This window comes from Pan paniscus, chromosome 1 (assembly GCF_029289425.2).
Source record: "Pan paniscus chromosome 1, NHGRI_mPanPan1-v2.0_pri, whole genome shotgun sequence".
Lineage (NCBI taxonomy): Eukaryota > Metazoa > Chordata > Mammalia > Primates > Hominidae > Pan > Pan paniscus.
This window is the reverse complement of record NC_073249.2, coordinates 197,633,365-197,657,665: the sequence shown is the minus strand read 5'-3', so window position 1 is coordinate 197,657,665 and position 24,301 is coordinate 197,633,365. Positions and strand designations below refer to the sequence as shown.

The 24,301-nt window shown below is 49.5% G+C and overlaps 1 protein-coding gene across 5 annotated transcripts in view; it reads right to left on the bottom strand.

Annotated features, from left to right (window-relative positions):
• Positions 1 to 8,280: 8,280 nt before the first annotated feature.
• The window catches only part of MECR (mitochondrial trans-2-enoyl-CoA reductase), a 37,123-nt gene continuing 21,102 nt past the window's right edge, over positions 8,281 to 24,301 (bottom strand). For 3 of the 5 annotated variants that reach the window (XM_003828107.6, XM_034959692.3, XM_063593532.1), the window contains 7 exons: positions 21,191 to 21,334; positions 17,574 to 17,676; positions 16,404 to 16,506; positions 14,974 to 15,047; positions 10,661 to 10,721; positions 10,404 to 10,476; positions 8,281 to 8,643 (listed from right to left, as the gene is read on the bottom strand). In XM_003828107.6, the coding sequence (XP_003828155.4) occupies positions 8,486 to 8,643; positions 10,404 to 10,476; positions 10,661 to 10,721; positions 14,974 to 15,047; positions 16,404 to 16,506; positions 17,574 to 17,676; positions 21,191 to 21,334 (716 nt within the window). In that variant the 3' untranslated portion in view covers positions 8,281 to 8,485. Of the gene's footprint in view, positions 8,644 to 10,403; positions 10,506 to 10,660; positions 10,722 to 14,973; positions 15,048 to 16,403; positions 16,507 to 17,573; positions 17,677 to 21,190; positions 21,335 to 24,301 lie in introns of all 5 variants that reach the window. The other 2 variants (XM_034959665.3, XM_034959675.3) reach the window with 2 other exon arrangements.

Genomic DNA, 24,301 nt, shown 5'->3' with positions numbered 1-24,301 from the left:
CTTGGGAGGCTGAGATGGGGGGGATCTCCTGAGCCCAGGGAGGTTGAGGCTGCAGTGATCTGTGATCATGCCACTGTCCTCAAGCCTGGATGTCAGAGTGAGACCCCATCACATGCACACACACACACAAAAACAACAAAAAACCACGAAAACAAAAATCCTAGCACTAAGCTTGGTTGTTATATTAACCTATTGTACAGATGGGAAAGAGAGCCCTCCAGAGGGGAAGTGCTTGTCCCTAAAACCTGCTCCTCCTTCCCCAATGCAAGTGGCACCCACCATCAGCGAGGTGCCAAAGTTCAACCTTCAACCACTGCATTCAGTCCGTCCCTCTGATTATTCCTTCTAAATATTCACAAATTCATCCCTTCTTTCCATTCCTACTTCCTAAACTAGTTCAGGCCTCATCAGACTGTTCACAGTCAGGGCTTTGATATGCACTACTTCCTCTGCCTGGAATACAGCTGGCTCCTTCTTATTCAGGCCTCAGGCCTTCCATGTCCACCTTATTTCAAGTGTTGTCATATTTCACAACACTTACTACACAGTCTGTAATTACCTGGTTTATTTATTTACTTGTGCATGGTCTTTCTCCACCACTGGAATGTAAGCTCGCTGGTCTCAGGGGCCATGTTTTTTGTTTCCTGCTCTATCCCTAGCACCTAACAACAGTGCCTTTCACATAAAGAGCGTTTAAAATACTTATTGAATGAATACATAAATAATCTCTTACCTGGACTACTTCAATGGCCTCCTGATTCTGCCTTTTTCTCATGCCTCCCCATGAGACACAGACTCAGGGAAATTTGAACGCTCTTCCAGTTAACATGTCAAGAACAAAATCAAGGAGTCGTGAGAAGAGTGGGACCTCCAAGGCCACCTGTGGAGCCAAAAGAATTGGGACTGTCTGCTGTAGTGACCAGATATGGTCAGGGGATCTGGCTTCTAGTGCCAGCTCTGCTGCCTGCTGTGTGATCTGGAAAAACTCACTTCACATCTCTGGGAGGCTGCTGCTTCTGTAAAGTGGTGACATTAACATCTCAATGACATAGGAAAGTTCTAAGAATCTCTTTTTTCTCTTTCATAAGGTGCCAATGTCTCCTTTCCACTTACCTTTCAGCTAGCCCTGCTGTCTTCCCAGGAATGTTCCTGCCTTCAGATGCAAGCAGATGTTGTACCAGGACTGAGCCTTCTCTTCTCCACCATTTCCAGCTGCTCTGGCTTGGCCTAGTGCTTTACTCAGGGCATGGTGCATGACAATAAGCATGGGGCTGGTGGGTGTTCTGAGAGTTTCCATGCACAAGTACAGCCTGGCACACACAGGTTAATGCAAGAGCTTTTCTCTTTTCTTTTTTGAGACCGAGTCTCACTCTGTTGCCCAGGCTAGAGTGCAGTGGTGAGATCTCGGCTTACTGCAACCTCAGCCTCCGGGTTCAAGCGATTCTCGTGCCTCAGCCTCCCTAGTAGCTGGGACTACAGGCATGAGCCACCATGCCTGGGTAATTTTTTTTGTATTTTTAGTAGAGACTGTGTTTCACTATGTTGGCTGGTCTCGAACTCCTGACCTCAGGTGATCTGCGCACCTCAGCCTCCCAAAGTGCTGGGTTACAGGCGTGAGCCACCACGCCTGGCTGCAAGAGCTTTATTCTTCTCGGCCTCAGTCTTCCCCTGAGGAAAGTGGGCGTAATTATCTCATATCCCAAGAAAGAACACATTTATCAAAAATTTTTTTCTTTTTTTGTTGAAACAGTCTCACTCTGTCACCCAGGCTGGAGTGCAGTGGTGCGATCTCAGCTCACTGCAACCTCTGCTTCCTGGGTTCAAGCGATTCTCCTGCCTCAGCCTCCCAAGTAGCTGGGACTAAAGACGCACACCACAGGCCAGGCGAGGTGGCTCACACCTGTAATCCCAGCACTTTGGGAGGCCCAGGTGGATGGATCATGAGGTCAGGAGATCGAGACCATCCTGGCTAACATGGTGAAACCCCGTCTCTACTAAAAATACAAAAAAATTAGCCGGGCGTGGTGGTGGGCGCCTGTAGTCCCAGCTACTCGGGAGGTTGAGGCAGGAGAATGGCGTGAACCCAGGAGGCGGAGCTTGCAGTAAGCTGAGATTGTGCCATTGCACTCCAGCCTGGGCAACACAGCAAGACTCTGTCTCAAAAAAACAAACAAACAAAAAAGATGCACACCACCATGCCCGGCTAATTTTTGTATTTTTAGTAGAGATGGGGTTTCACCATGTTGGCCAGGCTAGCCTCGAACTCCTGGAGAGACCAGATCTTGAGGGGCCTCAAGGATCATGGGAAGGATTTGGAGTTTACTTTTTTTTTTTTTGAAATGGAGTCTCACTCTGTTGCCCAGGCTGGAATGCAGTGGTGCAATTTTGGCTCACTGCAACCTCCACCTCCTGGGTTCAAGCAATTCTCCTACCTCAGCATCCCAACGAGCTGGGATTACAGGTGCCTGCCACCATGCCCGGCTAATTTTTGTATTTTTAGTAGAGACGGGGTTTAACTATTTTAGCCAGGCTGGTCTCAAACTCCTGACTTCAAGTGATCTGCCTGCCTTGGCCTCCCAAAGTGTTGGGATTACAGGCGTGAACCACTACACCCGGCCTCCATTTACCAATATATATATTTTTTCTTTTCTTTTTGAGACGGAGTTTTGTTCTTGTTGCCCAGGCTGGAGTGCAGTGGCGTGATCTTGGCTCACTGCAACCTCCACCTCCCGGGTTCAAGCGATTCTCCTGCTTCAGCCTCCTGAGTAGCTGGGATTACAGGCGTGTGCCACCACGCCCGGCTAATTTTGTATTTTTAGTACAAATTAATTTAGTAGAGACGGGATTTCTCCATGTTGCTCAGGCTGGTCTTGAACTCCCGACCTGAGGCTATCTGCCTGCCTTGGCCTCCCAAAGTGTTAGGATTAAAGGCATGAACCACTGCGCCTGGCCTCCATTTACCAATATTATGGCAGCAACTATAGGTAGTCACTGGGTGGATGATCCCAGAAGAGGACAGGGAGAGATGGCAGAGTCATGAATCTGCAGGGCTTCAGGTGCGCTCAAGCTTTTTTTTTTTAGCAGGTAATGCCTATTTGTCTTTTTTTTTTTTTTTTGAGACAGTTTCACTCTTGTTGCCCAGGATGGAGTGCTATGGCGTGATCTCGGCTCACTACAACCTCCACCTCCCGGATTCAAGCAATTCTCCTGCCTCAGCCTCCCGAGTAGCTGGGATTACAGGTGCCTGCTACCACACCCGGCTAATTTTTGCATTTTTAATAGAGACGGGGTTTCACCATGTTGGCCAGGCTGATCTTGAACTCCTGACCTCATGATCTGCCTGCCTCAGCCTCCCAGAGTGCTGGGATTACAGGCGTGAGCCACCACGCCCAGCCTATGTTAACTTTTTTGTATGAGACAGAGATTCACTCTTGTTGCCCAGGCTGGAGTGCAATGGTGCGACCTCGACTCACTGCAACCTCCACCTCCTGAGTTCAAGCAATTCTCCTGTCTCAGCCTCCCGAAAAACTGGAATTACAGGCGTGCACCACCACTCCCGGCTAATTTTTGTATTTTTAGTAGAGACGGGGTTTCACCATGTTGGCCAGGGTGGTCTCGAACTGACCTCAGGTGATCCGCCTGCCTCGGCCTCCCAAAGTGCTGGGATTACAGGCGTGAGCCACTGTGTCTGGCTAATTTTTATATTTTTAGTATAGACAGGGTTTCACCATGTTGGCCAGGGTGGTCTGGAACTGACCTCAGGTGATCTGCCTGCCTCAGTTTCCCAAAGTGCTGGGGTTACAGGTGTGAGCCACCACACTTGGGCAATTTTCGTATTTTTGCAGAGATGAGGGGGGGGGTCTCCTCATGTTGCCCAGGCTGGTCTCGAACTCCTGGGCTCAAGTGATCTGCCCGCCTCAGCCTCCCAAAGTGCTGGGATTACAGGCATGAGCCGCGGTGCCTGGACCGTCTGAAATTAAAAACAATCTCCTGCACTTGTAAGGTAGAGAAGAGAGGATCCATTTTAAGTCCGATTCTCTTTTGGCACTGTTTCCTTTCCAATGTTGGCCTCTGAAATGTCGGCAACCCCTGGTTGGTCTTTGACATTTAGTGGAAGGGGGCGGGGTGGGCTTACCTACCTGAAATTCAGAACCTGGGAGTCTCTGATTTTATCTTTCTTTAGTGCTTCCCTCCTCCAAACTGTCCTCCGGGCTACTGCTGGAGGGATTTTTTTTCAAAGCACAGTTCTGATCTTCTGTCTCAGAAATCTTTTGTTCCTTACTGCCAACACAATAAAGTCCAAATTCCTTAGCTGGGAATCATAAACTGCCACAATTCCCTTTTTTGGCTTCAGATTGACTTGATTTCAATCTAAGTTAAATCATTGAATTTGTATTACTTAGGATTAGGTTCAGTGAAACCCCAAATACTAGGGGCTTGAATAAAACAGATGCTTATTTCTCATGTAAAACAAGTCCTGAGGTGGGCAGTTGGGGATTCTGGGTGTCAGGGAGCCAGGCTCCTTTGATCTTGCTGCTGTCCCATTCTTAACATAGTCAAGGCCGGGCGCGGTGGCTCACGCCTGTAATCCCAGCACTTTGGGAGGCCGAGGCGGGCGGATCACGAGGTCAGGAGATCGAGACCATCCTGGCTAACAGTGAAACCCTGTCTCTACTAAAAATACAAAAAAATTAGCCAGGCGCGGTGGCAGGCGCCAGTAGTCCCAGCTATTCGGGAGGCTGAGGCGGGAAAATGGCGTGAACCCGGGAGGCGGAGCTTGCAGTGAGCCGACATCGCGCCACCCAGACTCCGTCTCAAAAAAAACAAAAAACAAAAAACAAAAAAAACGTAGTCAAAGATGGCTGGGTAAACTCCAGGAATCATGTCTGTGTACCACAGCTATAAGGAGGGTGGAAGGGGAAGGGGAAGAAAAAGGTACAGGATGCAGGCCTGCTATATTTTAAAGAGGTTCCTGGGCAGGGCGCAGTGGCTTACACCTGTAATCCCAGCACTTTGGGAGGCAGAGGCCAGCAGATCACCTGAGGTCAGGAGTTCGAGACCAGCCTGTCCAACATGGTGAAACGCTGTTTCTATTAAAAATACAAAAACTAGCTGGGCGTGGTGGCAGGTAATCCCAGCTACTCGGGAGGCTGAGGCAGGAGAATCACTTGGACCTGGGAGGTAGAAATTGCAGTGAGCCGAGATTGCACCACTGCACTCCAACCTAGGTGACAGAGCAAGACTCCATCATCTCTCCAAAAAAAAAAAAAAAAAAAAAAAAAAAAGAGGTTCCTAAGAAACTGACACCTAACACCTCTGCTTACATCACTTGGGGGGCAGATCTTGTTAGCTGCAAGGGATGCAGAGAAACAGTGTTTATTCCGGCCTGCCATGTACCCACCTAAAAGTTGTAAGTTTTAATTCTCAGGAAGAGAATGGAGAAAATGAGACAGTTCTAACATAAATGCCCTGTCTCTGTAACTGCCTGATCTGCTCTCTTAGTCTGTAATGCTTGTCACCCTTCCCTGAGTAAATTATAATCATCCTTTGAAGACCAGCCCAAATGTCACCTCCAGACCCCTAAAGGTACAAGGAATCATTGCCTTCACTGTTCTCAGGCATTCTGCACGTTCCTCCAGATCTTGAAGCGTGGTGTTACAAACATTCCTGTATGCCTGCTCTTAGAGTGGGCACCAGGGGCCCGCTCCTTCACCAGGACTCAGGCTCACCACTCTCCCTAAACCCCAACCTTATGGATTCCCCTTGAAGAATCCTATTTTTTTTTTTGAGACAGAGTCTCTCTCTCTTGCCCAGGCTGAAGTGCAGTGGCGTGATCTCAGCTCACTGCAACCTCCGCCTCCCAGGTTCAAGTGACTGTCCTGCCTCAGACTCCTGAGTAGCTGGGACTACAGGCATGTACCAGCACACCTGTCTAATTATAGGTGTGAGGCACCTCACCTGGCCTAAAGAACCTAATCTTAATTTTACTCCTGTGGCCTCTGGCAGCCTTCCCTCCTTCTTAGGCTTTTTTCACTTGCCTGCACTGATCATCTGTACAATCACCTGTTCCACTAACCTAGAGGACAGGGACCAGGAAAGAGTTGGGGCTGATCTTGAGCCCAGAAGGTGGCAAATATTCCCCAGAGGGCAATGCAGACCTTTCCCAGCCCCAGGCTGAAGCTGAGTCCTTTTTTCCAGCGGACACAGAAGATGCTTCCAAAGAAAAGATGATTATGCTGGGAGTCCGTGTTCAAACTGGCATGCAATTAAACCTTCTGGCCGGGTGTGGTGGCTTACGCCTGTAAACCCAGCACTTTGGGAGGCCGAGGTGGGTGGATCATGAGGTCAGGAATTCAAGACAAGCCTGGCCAACATAGTGAAACCCCATCTCTACTAAAAATACAAAAATTAGCCAGGTGTGGTGGCATACACCTGTAGTCCCAGCCACTCGGGAGGCTGAGGCAGGAGAATCGCTTGAACCCAGGAGGTGGAGGCTGCAGCGAGCCAAGATCGCCCACTGCACACCAGCAAGGGCAACAGTGTGAGACTTTGTCTCAAAAAAAAAAAAACATTCCGAGCCAGTTTTTTCCATATTGCTCCACTGCCTAAAATCCCTTGGTGCCTCCCTAGGGCTTCAGGGTAAGTCCTGACATCATGGTCCTTTATGATCTGTACCTCGCCCATGTCTCGCACCTCAGTTCCCACATTTCCCCCACGTCTAAGGCAGCAGCTACACTTGACTGCAGTTCCCTGAGTGCCAGGCTCTCAGGCCTCTAAACTCTCACGTGCTGTTGGCTTTGCTTGGTATGCAGTTTCCTGCTCGGTTTTCAAGACTGGCTGTGGGAGACACTTCCTCTAGGAATCCTTCCTTGATGCCCTCGGGCAGAACTGGGGCCCCTGTGTGTCCTCTCAAGGCCCTCTGAACACCTCCATGTCAGTGACCTCATCATTATACTGCACTGGTCAATCTTGCACTAGGCTAAGCAACCTGAGGGCCAGCGGCACTTCTTTCATTGGTATCCTTAGCTTTGGGCACACACTAGGCACTCAATAAATACGTCCTGAACGAGGCTCCTGAGTGCAGGGTACAGAGGGCCAGGTGATAAGGGAGACACCCTGAAGCCTCTGTTCTTTGCTTTGAGCAAATGAATTGTGAAGCAAATACCAAAAAGTCACGTCAAGCTCTTCTCTCGGCCTGAATAAAGCTCACTCATTTGTCAGAGCCCACCTTCAAACTTCACCTCGAGGAAGCATACCCCTGTCCCTGGGGCCTAGGGCAAGATCTTTATTCTGCTCTTACAGCACCCCACATATCTTCTTTACAGCATTAGTCACTATGGTAATTACTGTGAGATTGTTTAATGTACGGTTTATCAACGACCTCATGAACATTGAACATTTGGGGCTAGATTTTTTTTTTTTTTTTGAGATAGGGTCTTGCTCTGTTGCCTAGGCTGGAATGCAGTGGCATGATCATGGCTCACTGCAGTCTAGACCTCCTAGGCTCAGGTGATCCTCCCACCTCAACCTCCCGAGTAGCTGGGACTACAGGTGCATAGCACCATGCCTGGCTAATGTTTGTATTTTTTGTAGAGATGGTGTTTCACCACGTTACCTAGGTTGACCTTGAACTCCTGGGCTCAAGTGATCCACTTGCCTTGGCTTCCCAAAGTGCTGGGATTACAGGTGTGAGCCACCGCGACAGGCCTTGGGTAATTCTTTGTTGCAGGAGACTGTTCTGTGTCCTGTGGTGGGTTTGACAGCAGCACTCACTCTGCCTGCTAGATGCCAGTAGCAACCTCCTTCACAAGCTGTGACAGCCAGAAATATCCCCAGACATTGTCAAATGTCTCCTGGGGGTAAAATTGCCTCTGGTTGAGAACCACTGGTATATTGTCTATGTCTCCAGTTAGAAGGGCAGTTCCATGAGAGTGGAGACCCTACGTCCAAGTTCCTCAGGGCCCTGATGACCTCAGCCTGGCATTCACTCTTCCATGCAGCTGATCCTCCCCAAGCCCTGGACTGGGCCGCAGGCTACCTGAGAAGCACATCAAAGCGTTCGTTCTACAGGACCCTCCTCTGTGGGCTTGTGCAGCTTGGGGCCAGGGATGGTGGCCTACTGGCCTTTGCACTGCCAGTACCCACCCAGGCTTTGCTTTCAGGGTGGTCAGAAAATGATTACTGGGGGAACACATGACAGAAAAGCAGGAAGGGGGCCTCTTGGTGCTGTGAGCTGACCAGTGCACAGTGATGGTCCTTCTCGACAGGGATGACTTCTACTTTTTGGAAGGGAGAGTTCAGACTTTATTAGATACCTTAAGGCTGGCCCTGGGGAAAATCGTGGCTGGCTTCACCATCCTCCTAATAGGAAGAGGCAGTGAGGAGAACAGTAGTCTGGGGAAGGTGGGAGCCCCAACTGAGGGGCCTGCACCCAGCCCCTCAGATCCGCCTCCCCTCCCATGTCACTCCAGCTCTTTTGGGATGATCACATGGTGAGAATCTGCTTTGAAGATATGAAGGGCTTCATGGAGGCTTCCAAGGCAGACTGGTAGTCCTGCAGCGGGACCTGGGAGCAGGCAGGGGCTGTGAGCTGGCCTCGGCGGATGAGATCGCACAGTGTGAGGATCAGCTCCTTGAACTGGTCTGCGGGAGGTTGGAGGAAATCAGACAGGAGAACAGCAGCTGGGGCTTGGTGAGATGTGGCACGGGGCTGCCCTATGGGCAGGAGCTGGCACCGAGCTCCAATAAAGCCTTGAGAGTCCTGGCTGTGCCAAGGATAGGGTGGCTGTGGAGGCAGCCTGGTCCCTGCCTGTCTTTAGGACAGTGAGGTCCAGGTGGGGAGAGGGGAACATAGGAGCGGCTCTAGGGGCTGAGGGGCAGGCAGGCAGAGACCACCCTTCAGAGTGGTGGCTAAGATGGCACAGACTCACAGAACCTGGCCGCAGTGGAGACAGGAGCACTGAATGGTGGGAGGAAAAGGATGGCGGAGGCAGGGAGGCCAGAGGAGGCCCAGGGAGGGAGTGGGTGTGCCTGGCACGCCAAGTGATGTGGAACAGTCGAGCTCTGCTCAGGAAATGGAGCTCTCCCTGAGAGCCCAGGACTCCCTTAGAACCCAACGACCTGACGCCACCAACATCCCCTTCCTGGGCCTGCCTCCTGCGAAGGACCCTATATAGTACAGGAAGTTGAGAAGTGAAGGCCTCGGCTGAGAAGTGTTTTTCCATAGACATAAATTCATTCAGCCTTCAAATCTAGTCATATATACTGGCTCCTCAGTTGCTTTTAAGCGTGAGTCTTGTCTGGGTGTGGTGACTCACGCCTATAATCCCAGCACTCTTGGAGGCTGAGGTGGGTGGATCACTTGAGCCCAGGAGTTTGAGACCAGCCTGGGCAACATGATGAAACCCCATTTCTACTAAAAATACAAAAACTAGCTGGATGTGGTGGCATGTGCCTGTGGTCCTAGCTACTTGGGAGGCTGAGGTGGGAGGATCACCTGAACCGAGGAGGTTGAGTCTGTAGTGATCTGTGACCACACCACTGCACTCCAGCCAGGGCAACAGAGCGATACCTTGTTTCAAAAAAATAACCCCCCAAAACAGCAAAAAAACCCGTGAGTCTGAATGCCTTAATCAGGTTTATAAGGCCTTTGTAACCTGGTCACAACCCACTCACCCAATTTTCCAGCCCCAGCTCAGATCTAGTGCTCCAGGTCGCTTGGAACCACTTCAGTGCCTAGTTGCACATGTGATTTTTGATTTTTTCTGCCTGAAACACTGCCTTCATGCCACCACCTTCCTCCCCTTCACTTGGATAACTCCATGTTATTCTTTGTCCTGAGTTTGGAGATCCCGCTCTGGGGAGCCAGTCCTCCAGGAGATGAACAGGGAGATGATCTGTTTACATCGTGCCTCATACCTCCCTGCGGGGAGGTGACTTTGGGCACGCTACTTAACCACTCTGAACCTCAATTTCCTCCTCTGTCAAACACGGCTAACAAGAGTTTAAACTTATGACATTTAAACTGAGGCAGAGATTAAGTAACTTGCTCAAGGTCCCACTGCTGGCTAGGCAGAACCTCTATCCAGTAGTGTGGAAGCAGAATTTGAACCCAGGCAGGCTGGCTCCAGAGTCTATTCTCTCTGCTTGGCTATCCATCTTTCCCCACTGTCAGCTCTTCAGGACGGGGGCAGTGTCTGTCTTGTTCTGTGCCCCTAAGACTAACCCAGTTTAGTCCAATAACTGTTTGCTGACTGTAGCTGGACTAAGGCTATTCTCTTTGATCCTTCTGTGGGGCTGGGGACCCAATCACCCCTCCAGGGCTCAGAATAGCTGGTCATTTCTGCTGCCATTTTTAGGCACTGCCCTCATCTGTGACTCTTGGCACTGGGCCATGCACTCACCTGGACTGTGATCCTTCTTCCACTGGGACAACCAAAAGCCTCGAAGTTTGAGATCCTTAAAAATGAGCAGGCTCTGCAGACACAGGAAGGACATGCTGGGCTCTGAGGGCAAGAACTTCAGGTACCGCTTAAGGGTACAGACTCCCCTCCAGGAACGGGGCATTGCCTAAGCTTAGACAGCTGTCGTGCCAGGGAATGTGGCCTGGCTGAGGTGTCCGGCCCGGCTCCAGGCATGCCTCCCTCCGCACCCAGCTTACCACAGAGGCTACGACGGGCTGCTTGGCCATCCCCCCATAGGTTACCATGGTTCCTCCACACCTGAAGAGTCCAAAGAGAACAAAGAGTGGATGCAAGGCAGAGACAGAGCCCTTCCTGAACCTGCCATGGCGCTTCTACTCCAACCCTGGTTCCTTTATAAACCCTGCTCTCAGAATCTCTGGGAAAGGTTGAAAAATACAGATTCCAGCTGGGCGCAGTGGCTCATGCCTATAATCCCAGCACTTTGGGAGGCTGAGGCAGGTGGATCACTTGAGCCCAGGAGTTCAAGACCAGCTTGGGCAACAAAAGGAGACCCCATCTCTACAAAAAAAGTACAGAAAATTAGCTGGGCAAGGTGGCATGCCTGTAGTCCCAGCTTCTCGGGAGGCTGAGGTGGGAGAATCACCTGAGGCCATGGAGGCTGCAGTGAGCCCTGATCGCACTACTGCACTCCAGTCTGGGCAACAGAGTGAGACCCTGTCTCAGAAAAATAAATGAATGAATGAATAAATAAATGCATGCTGGGGATGGCAGCTCACACCTGTAATACCAGCACTTTGGGAGGCCAAGGTGAGAGGATTGCCTGAGCCCAGGAGTTTGAGACCAGCCTGGGCAACATAGTGAGACCCTGTGTCTACAAATAATAATAAAAAAAAATTAGCTGGGCACGGTGATACATGCCTGTGGCCCCACTCAGGAGGCTGAGGTGGGAGGATCACTTGAGCCTGGGAGGTTGAGGCTGCAGTGAGCTGAGATTGCACTGCTGCATTCCAGCCTAGGCAACACAGTGAGACCATCTCAACACAAAACAAAACAACCAAGAAACCAGATTCCTAGGTCCAATCCCGCACCCAATGAATCAGGAGACGAGAATGTATATTAAACACACACACACCCCCGCTCTGGATGACTTGTATGTTTAGCCAGGATTGGGAATCCACTGATCTAACCCACCCAGTCAGGCTTTGATTAAGTGCTGAAAAGAAACATGCTCTCCCCAGATGAGCTCGAGGCCTGAGTTCAGCCTTGGCTCTGCTCTCACTTACAGGTGTCCGACCTAGGGTGATGCAGTGAAAATGGCCCAGACCTCATCTCTTCATCTGCCAATGCTCATTCTAAGAATCAACGTGAGGAAACAGCTCTACAGATAAGGAATGATGTGGACGGTGCAGGGAACAATGACAAGCATCTTCTCACTGCAGGAGGTGCCTTCTCAGTACCTGCTGTCTGACACCCACACCCCCACGTCAGCTGACATACAGGATTGAGGCTAACATAATTTTTAAGTGAATAAGCCTGGAGTTCACATGCTTGACTTAACCTATGTTCCCCTCCCCACTCCCTGGCTCTTCTAGGAGTCTGTTGATTAAGGATGACCTCAGGCACATTTGGGGACAACACAAGGTAGACTTTCAAAACTACCAAATGGAAGGAGCTGCTGTCCTAGGGCAGGTACTTCTGTCCCTGAGGCTGCTGGGTAGTTTGGTCTTAAGTGCCCCTTGACTGCCACCTGCTGTAGAAAGTAGCTCCTGGGAGCCAAGCCCTCTCTCTTCTGTATCCCTGCTGCACTTCATCTAATCAGACTAGCTGACACTTACCAGGTTTCTACTATGTGCCAGGCACAGTTCTAAGCATTTTGCATGCACTGCCTCAGGGAATCCTCGTAACAACCTTGTTTTAGAGATGAGAAAGCCGAAGTCCATCCATCATTTGTACAGCAATTTGTATATCGCCCAGTGTCCTTTAGACCAGCGGTCCCTAACCTTGTTGGCACCAGGACCGGTTTCATGGAAGACAATTTTTCCATGGACTGGAGTGGGGGAGATGGTTTTGGGATGAAACTGTTCCACCTCAGATTCTCAGGCATTAGATTCTCATAAGGAGCATGGGACCTAGATCCCTTCCCTGCGTGCTTCACAATAGGGTTCACATGCCCATGAGAATCGAATGCTGCCACTGATCTGTCAGAAGGCAGAGCTCAGGTGGCCATGCTCGCTCACCCACCGCTCACCTCCTGCTGCGTGACCTGGTTCCTAACAGGCCACGAACTGGTACTGGTCTGCGGCCTGGGGGCTGGGGACCCGTGTTAGACCACCCTTCAGAGGCAGAGGGTTTATATAACCCCCATTTTACAGATGAAGAGACGGAGGCATGGATTGTTTTTCACGTATTGCCTAACTTTCCACAGGCCCACAGCTAGTAAGTCACAGAGCTGGGGCTTGAACCCAGCCATTGTGGCTCCAGTGCCTACACCCGTAACAACGCTTCCCCCTGCAATGACGTTGGGATTGAGGTCTGCCGCAGGGGCTGTCTGTCAGGTATAGGGCTGAAGCGGCGTGCTCAAATGTGGGGTCAAGCCTGGCTCTCCTGCTGACTAGACTTTGGGCAGGTACTTGACCTCTTTGGGCCTTGTTTTTTTTTTTTTTTTTTGAGACACACTGTTTCTCTGAAGCCCAGGCTGGAGTGCAATGGCACGATCTTGGCTCACTGCAACCTCCACCTCCTGGGTTCAAGCAATTCTCCTGCCTTAGCCTCCCAAGTAGCTGGGATTACAGGTACCCACCACCATGCCTGGCTAATTTTTGTATTTTTAGTAGAGACGAGGTTTCACCATGTTGGCCAGAATGGTCTCGAATTCTTGACCTCAGGTGATCCACTTGCCTCAGCCTCCCAAAGTGCTAGGTTTACAGGCATGAGCCACTGCGCCCGGCCTGGGCCTCATTGTTTAAAAGTATAAAACAGAGGTTAGAACTGCACCCCCTGTCTAGGTGGTTGTGGGAGGGGTAAGTCAAGCGCTGCACACAGTCTGGTGCACGGTGAATACTCACCACAGTGCTCTGGCCACGTGACTCACCTGCTCATCAAGCCTGTGAATTCTCAGAGGGCACATCAGTGTCGCAGCCCTCTCTGTACCTGTAGCTAGTAAGTGCTCAGCAAGTATGTGCTAGCTGAATCCGTACTATTGAGGGGGTTCCTGCTTTAGTTAGGAAGTGTCCTTTTACGCACACTCTAGCTCAAGAAGCTTTTATTTTTATTTTTTGAGACGGAGTCTCCCTCTGTCGCCCAGGCTGGAGTGCAGTGGCGCAATCTCGGCCCACCGCAAGCTCCGCCTCCGGGGTTCACGCCATTCTACTGCCTCAGACTCCTGAGCAGCTGGGACTACAGGTGCCCGCCACCACACCTGGCTAATTTTTTGTATTTTTAGTAGACACGGGGTTTCACCGTGTTAGCCAGGATGGTCTCGATCTCCTGATCTCGTGATCTGCCCGCCTCAGCCTCCCAAAGTGCTGGGATTATAGGCTTGAGCCACTGCGCCCGGCCTAGAAGCTTATATTAAGGGAAAGAAGAATGGAAGGACATGCATTAATATTGTCAACAGGGCTTATCCCCCTTGGTAGTGGGGTGATAGGTAACTTTTTTTTTTCTTTTTTGAGATGGAATCTCCCTTTGTCACCCAGGCTGGAGTAGAGTGGTGTGATCTCGGCTCACTGCATCCTCCACCTCCTGGATTCAAATGATTCTCGTGACTCAGCCTCCCAAGTAGCTGGGATTACAGGTGCCTGCCACCACACCTGGCTAGTCTTTTTGTATTTTTAGTAGAGATGGAGTTTCGCCATGTTGGCCAGGCTGGTCTTAAACTCCTGGCCTCAAGTGATCTGCCTGTCTTGTTGGGATTACAAGCATGAACCACTATGCCTGGCCAGGTAACTTAAAAAAAAATTAATTTTTTTTTTTTTTGTAGTGATGGGGTCTCACTATGTTACCCAGGCTGGTCTCGAACTCCTGGCCTCCAGTGATGCTTCCTCCTTGGCCTCCCAAATTACTGGGATTATAGGCATGAGCCACAGTGCCCAGCCAACAGGAAACCTTTATGCTTAAGTTTTCCTTTGCACTTTTACATGTTTTCAAAATGTTTTGTAATAAGCATAATGTTACCTTTAAAATTAGAATCTATTTTAAAAGCTAATACAAATTTTGAAAGGTTAAATAAGCTAGGACTAAGTGACTTTTTCAGACATCCCTAGGTTATAAATCCTTGACTATTCCTCTATGGCAGGCAGCTTAGCAGTCTACTTCTGGGGTCCCTTGGAAAAATAAAGCTGGATAGGCCAAAATTTTGATCATCTGCAAAGGGGAAGGCTGAGAAACCAGTGCCCAAATAGCTGGATGACTTTGGTCCTAGTTTCCACTCAACATTGTGCTGACCTGGACTTGGCTCGAACTGGCCATGGGACTCAGTCACTTGATGGTCCTCCCAGCTAAAGACCTGGAGAGCTCTGGCGAGCTGGACCTGCAGGCCCAAGGGACTTACGCTAACTGCCGCAGCAGCTCTGTGGAGCTTTTCCCACCAACACAGTTGAGAGCAAGCCGTGGCTGGGGCATGTCCTGGAAAACAACAAAAGTGCAGTGAGGGAGCATCCCCGCTCTACATATGGGGTCTGAAGCTTGCCCAAGTGCTGTGTTAAAAGGAGGGAGTAAATGAGATGTTTATGCCTTTGTTTGCGTGCACGTACGTATGTATATGTGTGTGTGTTTATGCCTTTGAACTCACCTTTTTCTCTGCTTAGGAAGTGTCTTTTCTTTCTTTTTTCTTTTTCTTTCTAAGACAGGGTCTCACTCTGTTACCCAGGCTGGAGTGCAGTGGTGCAATCATGGCTCACTGCTACCTTACCCTCCTGGGCTCAAGCAATCCTCCCACCTCAGCCTCCCAAGTAGCTGGGACTGCAGATGAGTATCATGATGCCCAGATAATTAAAAAAAAATGTTTTTTTGTAAAGATAGAGGTCTCACTATGTTGCTCAGGCTAGTCTCAAACTCTCAGACTCAAGCAATCCGCCTGCCTTGGCCTCCTGAAGTGCTGGGATTACAGGCATGAGTCACCTCATCCAGCCAAGAAGGGCCTTTTCTGTAGCAACTTAATCCTGTTGTCCATTTTAAGACCTGGCAGAACTCATCTTCTCTGGGAAAGAATAGGCAAAGGGCATCTGCATGCAGTTTGGTGGGTTTCAGCTCCCTGTGTGCCCCCCTTTTCAGTTCTTTGACTCAGCTGATATTATATATGCTGATCTACTGCTTCAGAAATGTTCGCAAGAAGCGCATGCTCTTGAGTGTGTGTCTTTGGTTCCTCCAGATGGTTCAGTGAAAAGGGGCTGAGGGTCTGGTCACTTACTAGGCATGTTGTGGGGTGGAGGTTCTGGAAGGTTAAGAGGCTTTGAGTTTGGAGAGACTGAGGCCAGCTCTGACTCTCTGGAGCCCTTATAAACTATATGATTTTGGTTAAGCATTTCCTCTTTTCTGAGTCTTAGTTTCCTAATCTGTAAAACAGATAACAGTTCCTTTGAAAAGCTTTTGTGGAAATCATCAGATAAAATGTATGGCAGGTGGTTGGGAAAGGTTACTTCTTTTCTTTCTCTTTCTGTGTCTCTGTTTCCTCAGGTCCTCTCCTGCCAGTTCTAAGAGTCACACATGTGGGCTGATGCGGCCCACCACAAACGTTTAAACTGCAAGTCATACTGGGTTTCCTAAACTCTGTTTCTCATGCCTCCCTCCCAGCATCTGGGCACTTAATGCGTGCTACCTGCCGCCTGGCTAGGGGGAATGGGCTTTAACCAACCAAGAAGAGGCAAAGGGAGGTTTCCAGAGAGGAACAATGGGGCTAGTCCCCAGTTTCTCTAATGCATGTCAACTTTCTTCAGGGAGATGTGCGTGGACTGGAGGGGCAATGTCCCTCTTCCTAGGTACCTTAAAGGAGTTTTTCATTTCGGGCCTTCTTAGCTCCTCTTCTGTGATGACATGCTCAGCCCCCAGACTCTTCAGTCTGTCACTCAGCTTCTGGATATCAGGTCTGGAAACCAAACATAGGTCCCTGGTCACATCTGCCAGCTTTTTCCACCAAAGCCCCCCAGGACCTCTCTGCCACAGCTGGGAGAACCCGTGCTTCTTTTTGCAGGAAGCTGGGATTAGGTTTAAGCCAGGCTTGAGCAGGGACCAGCCACCTAATTTCATCCAGCTTCAATAGCTCTTGGCTGTCTCCTCACTGGCAACAGAGTGAGACTGGGTGGTTTTCACAGGCCCTGACAGCTCAATAGTGTTAGAAGCCATCTGTGCCCAGGGAGAAGTCACTTAACTTCCTGATTTCTTCTACTGAAAGGACAAACTCCACTTCCCCCCTCTTTTCAAGTGGTTCTTCAGAGTGTTGGACATACACAGTCTAGACCAGGAGTGGCTCTGGGTCTCTTTGGTTAAGGCAAATGGAATTATTTTTGCGAGTACAACTGAGGAACTGAAGCTGGTGTCAATCCATGACAGCCACAGCCACATTCATGGACAGTGAGGCCTAGAGAAACTGGACGATATGATGGAAAGAGAGTAAGTGAGGAAACCGAGTCTATTACTGACTTGCTGTGTCTTCCAGGGCAAGCTGCTCCCTGAAACTTCAGTTTCCTCATCTGTAAAAGACAGATGACAAACCTGCCCCTGTCTCCTTCACGTCTGTATTTAGTGCACTTCCAAGTACCACACAAAAGCAAGGGTAAAGGGGCCTTGGGTTAGACAGTTCACAGAAAGAATAATACAGCTCAAATCATTCCCAAATATCAACTGGGGTTTTGAAAACATGAGGTTATCACAAGCCAAGAGTCTCAGAAAGTCTTAGCTGTTCAGTAAGGGCAGTCTCCACCTCCTTCCTGCCCTCTCTTTACATGTCAGATTCACTCATCCTATCGCCAAAAGCCAGCTGGACTTCATTTCTTAGGGCTGACTCATCTGTTTCAGCCGCCAACTGTTAGCGATGCCTAAAGCCAGTTTATGCTTATGCAAGGGCGCCCTCTGGTGGACAACTGGGCACCGCAGGGATGGGAGGTGGGAAAGACCCAAGTCATGGTCTGGGATGAAGCCTCCTCCCCCACGCACCTGTCTCGGACCACATTGATGGTTCTTAGGCCCAGGGCTGCGGCGATCTGGATGACCGCTTGCCCCACTCCGCTGTTGGATGCATTCTGGATGACAGAATCCCCTGTGGAGCCAGGAAGAGAACCAAATCAAGCCCTGTATAGATCTGCAATAGGTCAAAGGCTCCCAGCCGGGGATCCTTCTGTAGGCAAGGGAGTCCTCAGGCTCAACAGGGACCCAGGACCTGGCTGCTGAGTCTTCTCAGACCTTTCACTGTTTCTCACTGTTCTCCTAATGCCTCCTAAACTTCCACAACACTCACGATGCCTCCCAGGACTTGGCAACTGAGCATCTACACTGGATATAATTTAGACCCTGCCCTGCTATGTAAAAGATTTTATAGCCTTCATCATCCTCCCAACTTTTATGTCCTCAAGTCTTTGCTTAGGTTATTTCCGTGGTTTGCAATGTTTCCCTCCTTCTCTCTTCCTTCCTATTGAAATCCTGTAGATCCTTTGAAGCGCAGCTCAAGTGCAGCCTTCATGAAGCCTTCCTGGATTGTTCCCTCTATGTGCTCCCACAGTGCTCTGTGGGCCTCTGTATTAATGCACATACCACGGTCTGCCCCGTCTTACACTTCATTGTATATAGGTCCATTTCTATCAACAGCTTGCAGCTTCTTGAGAGGGAAGGGTCATGCCCTATTCCTCTCTGCAGTGTTTAATAAAGGTGCACTGCCTTGAAATGGGATTACAGCTGTGCTGGAGAAACTGGCAGCCCCTGAAATGGGGTCCTACAGTTCTGTGGCAAAGCCCAGGTTTAGCTTTGGACCTGGCCATTGGGGAAGGCAGTGTGGCATGCTGGGAAAAATGTGGGCTCTGGAATGAGACGGATCTGGGCATCAGTCTCAGTTTCGCCAATGATTGTAACTAAACAGACAGGGCAAGTCATGACCTCTGTGAACTTCAGTTTCCTTCCCTTAAAATATAATCCCAGCTACTAGGGAGGCTGAGGCAGGAGAATCGCTTGAACCCGGGAGGTGGAGGTTGCAGTGAGCTGAGATCGCGCCACTGTACTCCAGCCTGGGTGACAGAGCGAGACTCCCTCTATTAAAAAAAAAAAAAAGTGCCCCCGATTAGAGTCAAATGCATCGTGTCCGGGAAAGTGCTTTGTTGAATTTGAAATGCTATCTGGTTTTTGAGAGGCAGCAGGGATCTGTCACACAACGGGCTGAAACTAGAGATAGAGGACTTCCTGGAAGAAGAATGCCCACTCGTCTTCACCAGGGGTCAACGTACAGGTTGTCACCCACCAGTGGATTATGAATCAATCTAGTTGGTTGCAAGCACCTTTTTTTTTAAAGTTAAAATTGAGAAGAGAATAAAAAATAACAGAGTATGTCACACATAGTAAGGGTATTTCACGAAACTTTGGTTTCCATTATATATATATTCCTATTTGTATAAACTGATCACAATGTAAAATGTAATGCTTACCATGTGTCAAGATCCTAAGTTTATTCAACAGTGATCTAGTTCAGGCCATATCAGCCTTGAGGCAGGAAAGTGGAGAGGTGTGCAGTGGGTACTTAGGGTGGGCAGCGTTGAAATGCCTAGATCTGTTACCACAGCTGCAGCCTAAATGGGAGGTGGCTTTAGGGCATGGGACGCAAGCAAACAAAGTGTCTGCTGCACTAGGACTCCAGCAAAGGTCCCTGGTCACAGCCACTGGCTTTCTCCACCAAAGGCTCCCAGGAACCATCTGCCATACTTGCGAGAAACCTATATTTCTCTTGTGGTAACTGGCATCGGCTTTCAGCCAGGCCTTGGACAGTGGCTGGGCACCATGTTTCATCACACTCCAACAACTGTGGGCCTCAGTTTCTTCGCTGGCATGAGAGGTGGCTTGGGTGAGTTCTACAGCCACTGCGGCTCATGGATGTGCATGGATGTGCATGGTGTGCAGAGGCAGCCCAGGAGGTTAATGCCCTTGGTGCGACCCTTAAACAATGGGGTGTGAGAATTAGTGGAAAACTGGCCCAGCCTCTCATCATTCAAGGGTTAGTTTTTGTTTTGTTTTTGAGATGGTGTCTTGCTCTGTTGCCCAGGCTGGAGTGCAGTGGTGCAATCTTGGCTCACTGCAACTTCCGCCTCCCGGGTTCAAGCAATTCTCCTGCCTCAGCCTCCTGAGTAGCTGGGGTCACAGGCGCTGCCACCACGCCCGGCTAATTTTTGTATTTTTAGTAGAGACGGGTTTTCACCATGTTGGCCAGGCTGGTCTCAAACCCCTGACCTCAAGTGATCTGCCAGCTTCAGCCTCCCAAAGTGCTGGGATTACAGGCATGAGACACCATGCCTGGCCTTAAGGGTTAATTCTGCAGTGGGTTCTGAGAGTCTTCAGAGGGCCCCAGCAAGACTGAGCAGGCCGGTTGGGGGTGGGTGGCTCGCGCCTGTAATCCCAGCACTTTGGGAGGCTGAGGTGGGCGGATCACAAGGTCAGGAGTTAGAGACCAGCCTGGCCAATATGGTGAAACCCCATTTCTACTAAAAATACAAAAATTAGCCAGGCATGGTGGCAGGCACCTGTAGTCCCAGCTACCTGGGAGGCTGAGGCAGGAGAATCCCTTGAACCCGAGAGGTGGAGGTTGCAGTGAGCCCGCGCCACTGCACTCAAACCGGGGCGACAGAGCACGACTGTCTCAAAAAAACAGCCGGAGCAGTAGTTGCCCGCAGCAGTAACCGGGCTTCATGGGCTTTGCCTCCATCTCTGTCTCACTCTCCCCACTCCCCTTCATTTCTTCTTCCCAAACAAACTCTCTGCACCCAGTGCTAGTCTTAGGCTCTGCTTTCAGAGAAACCCAAATAAAAACACTAGGCTCTGTCATTTACTCCCTGGCTGATCTCATGCAAATAGTTTACCTTTCTGGACCTCAGTTTTCCCATTTATGAAAGGGAAGAAGAATAAAAGCAGCGGACAGTCTCTGCACTGTATGCCCAGCACTGTGTGAAGTATTATGCTGTAGTGTTTCACCCTCCACGTTCTTTATTCTCCATTTTACAGAAGAAAAACCGGATGATTTGAGAGGCAAATTCACAGTCAGGGAAAGGTGAAGCCTGGGGTCAGACCCAGGTTATCTGCCCAGAGCTTGAGCTCTTAACCAATGATGGTACCAACCTTACTGCAATGCTTTGGAGATTTCATGCACTCAACGGGGATAATGCCTGTCAACGCACTTCTGTGAACTGGAAAGTGCTATGTAAACGCTGAGTGGAATTATTAACACTAAGTTCAGCATTTTATTGAAAACATAGGGACTGTGTCTATCTTGTCTGCCTTTGTATCCCAGAGCTTAGCCCAGCTCAACACATTTTTGCTGAATGACAGAATTCAATCCCAAGCTCTAGAGAATGTGACCCTGCAGCAGTTTTCGAGAGTATACTCCTCATGAGGTTTCAGCATGTTTCCTAGGAACTAAGCTAACATCTTTCTAAGTGAAAGCAACAACATTCACCCAGGTGAGAGGTCCATCACCCCCTCAAAACCTCCACCTTGCAAGTTCTCCTGGCCTTGGGGTCAGGATGTGAGTGTCACCCTAGTTGCGAGACCCTGGCCTGCTCCCCCAACCTGTGGGTTCCTACCTGGCTGCAGTTGCTCGAAGTCCATCAACATCCTGTAGGCTGTGCAGGGATTGACACCCAGGGTGGCAGCGCTCTGAAGAGGGATGTCACTCGGAACTTGGATCAGTGCTTCCTCGCTGAACACAGCCTCGGTCCGCCAGGTTCCTGAGTCAGAGGATGAAGCCAGGATCATAAGGAAGGAGCCCTGTGCACATTCAACCCCAGCTCACCCTCCTTGGCCAAGAAGCATCCAGGATAGTGGGTAGCATCCACTGGAAGCATCCAGGATAGCATCCAGGATGTTTAGAAAAAGAAGAAAATCTGGACGTTCCTCTGAATGTCTGAGTCCTCATGATAATTATGCACAATAGATTGTTATTCTTTTTAATTTTTTTTTGGAGACAGAGTCTTGCTCTGTAGCCCAGGCTGGAGTGCAATGGCGCGATCTTGGCTCACTGCAACTTCCGCCTCCTGGGTTCGTGATTCTCATGCTGCGCCCCCTGAGTAGCTGGGATTACAGGCATGCACTACCATACATGGCTAATTTATTTATTTTTAGTAGAGACAGGGTTTTGCCTTGTTGGTCAGGCTGGTCTTGAACTCCCGGTCTCAGGTGATTCGCCTGCATCGGCTTCCCAAAGTGCTGGGATTACACACATGAGCCACTGTGCCTGGCCCAAAATAGATAGTCATTCTTATCTTAAACATGTAGTAAAAATGGGGTGTGGTGGCTCATGCCTATAATCTCAGCACTTTGGGAGGCAAGGTGGGAGGACTGCTTGAGGCCAGGAGCTCAAGACCAGCCTGGGCAACATAGTGAGACCTTGTCTCTACAGAAAAAAAAAAAAAAAAAAAAATTAGCTGGGCATAATGCCCTGTAGTCCCAGCTTCTCATGAGGCTGAAGTGGGAAGATTGCTTGAGCCCAGTAATTTAAGGACACAGTGAGCTATGATTGTGTGACTGCACTCCAGCCTCGGTGACACAGCAAGAACCTGTCTCAAAAAAACCCAAAAAACAAAAAACAAACCAAAACAAAATATGCCAAATACCATTGTAAGGGCGATTCAGAGAGGCTGCTTCTCTGAGTTACCATTAGATTTAGTTAATGTCACCGTGCAGGTAGTTAATGACCTCAAACTGCTGCAATCTAAGGGTAAGACAGTAGTAACATTACCACCAGGGCAGGAGAAGCTGAGAAAGCCCCCTTTTTCCTACACAGTCCTCATTCTCATCCAGAGCAGGTTGACTCACGTGTTTTTTTTTTTTTTTTTTAAGACGAAGTCTTGCTCTTGTCTCCCAGGCTGGAGTGCAATGGCATGATCTCGGCTCGCTGCAACCTCTGCCTCCTGGGTTCAAGCGATTCACCTGCCTCAGCCTCCCGAATAGCTGGGATTACAGGCACCTGCCACCACGCCTGGCTAATTTTTGTATTTTTAGTAGAGATGGGTTTCACCATGTTGGCCAGGCTGGTCTCGAACTCCTGACCACAGCTGATCCGCCCGCCTCGGCCTCCCAGAGTGCTGGGATTACAGGCGTGAGCCACTGCGCCCGGCCTGACTCAGGTAGTTTTAGGCAACAAAGCATAAAAGTAGAAGTCAAGAGCACAGATGCCAAACCTGGTTTTGCTATTCTGCTAGTTTGAGAAAATTCCTGTCACTGAGTTTTAGTTACTCTAATGTGTAAATAGCACAGGCAAGAACAGCCTGACTCGCCTCCTCCAGGAGCTACTGTAGAAATCAAATGAGATAAGGAAATGTAAAATTCTATAAGCTTGAAAGAAATGAGCATCAACTCCCAGCCCACATTCCAGTTCCAGACAAAAGAATTCTAGAATGTCAGTACTGAGAAGGCCCTTATCGAGCATCGACTTTGAACCCCTCATGCAACAGGGGAGGAAATGAGGAAGTGACTTGCCCAGAGCCCCCTGGCTTATCTAGGCAGAGTTGGAGCTGGAACCTGGGTATCTGGGCTGCCTTCCTTCCATCTACAGATATGTATCTTGCACCCAGGCACTTGAACAATACAGACAGTTTCCTTAGTTTCATTCTAGTGGAGTCGAACAGGTGAAAAAAAGCAGATATGATAATGATAAATTATAGAGACAGGAACATCAAGAGAATTACTTTAGATGGGAGTCAAGGATACTTCTCTGAGGAGGTGACAAGCTAAGAGTGAAAGGATAGAGGTGCTACCGTCTCAGAGCACACAAAGAACATCTTAGGTAGGGCATGCAGCAGATGCAGAGATGCTGTAGCAGGACAAAGGACTGGGATGGGATGATGCTGCACCGCAGGGTGGAGAGTGATGGGAAGAGTGGCTTGAGACATGGCTGGCCTGGCTGATGCAGCAGGGGCCGGGCAGGTGATATTAGACTTTCAGAATTTTGACCCACAGTAACCATGAGTTCCACTGTGAATTCGTACATATACATACATGAATATACATGTAACACAAGCCTGTGTTTCACAGAATACTTACCCTTACTATGTGTGAGATACTCTGCTATTTTTCATTCTTTGCTGCTCAACTTTAATTTTAAAAAGTGCTATTTGCAACTCACTAGCTTGATTTCTCGAATGGGTCACAACCTGTGGTATGAGAACATGACCTCAGCACTGTGGTATGGAGAGCTGATCTTGTTTTAGTGAATGAGTGAGTGGGAAGCCTGTAACAAGCTTTAAGAGGAGACTGAGATGATCCGATGTATGCTTTAAGATCACTTTATTGCTGGGTGAAGACTGTGGAGTGGGGAGGGGCAGCGTGGAAGCCAGAGGTCTTTGCGCGGGTCGAGGTATGAGATGATGGCTGCCTAGACTGGGACTTTGGCAGTGGGGATGAGGAACAGAAGATGGATTCGAGTTCTATTTTAAAGACAGAATCAATAGGATTTGGTGAGGACTGCGTGAGGGGTCTGCACTCACACAGGCAGGATCTTGTATGAAGAAGGGGTGAAGAGGGTAGGCTTTGGAGTCAGAGAGACTCCAGCCTTGGTTCCACAGTGTCCTCACTGTGTCACCTTAGGGAAATTGCTTGGAGCCTTGTTGGCTCAGCATCTGGTCACTGTGGCAGCTCGGGGCCCTTGGCCTATGCTTCCAAAGCTCTTGGGCGTGCCTGCTCACTATCCAGTTGCT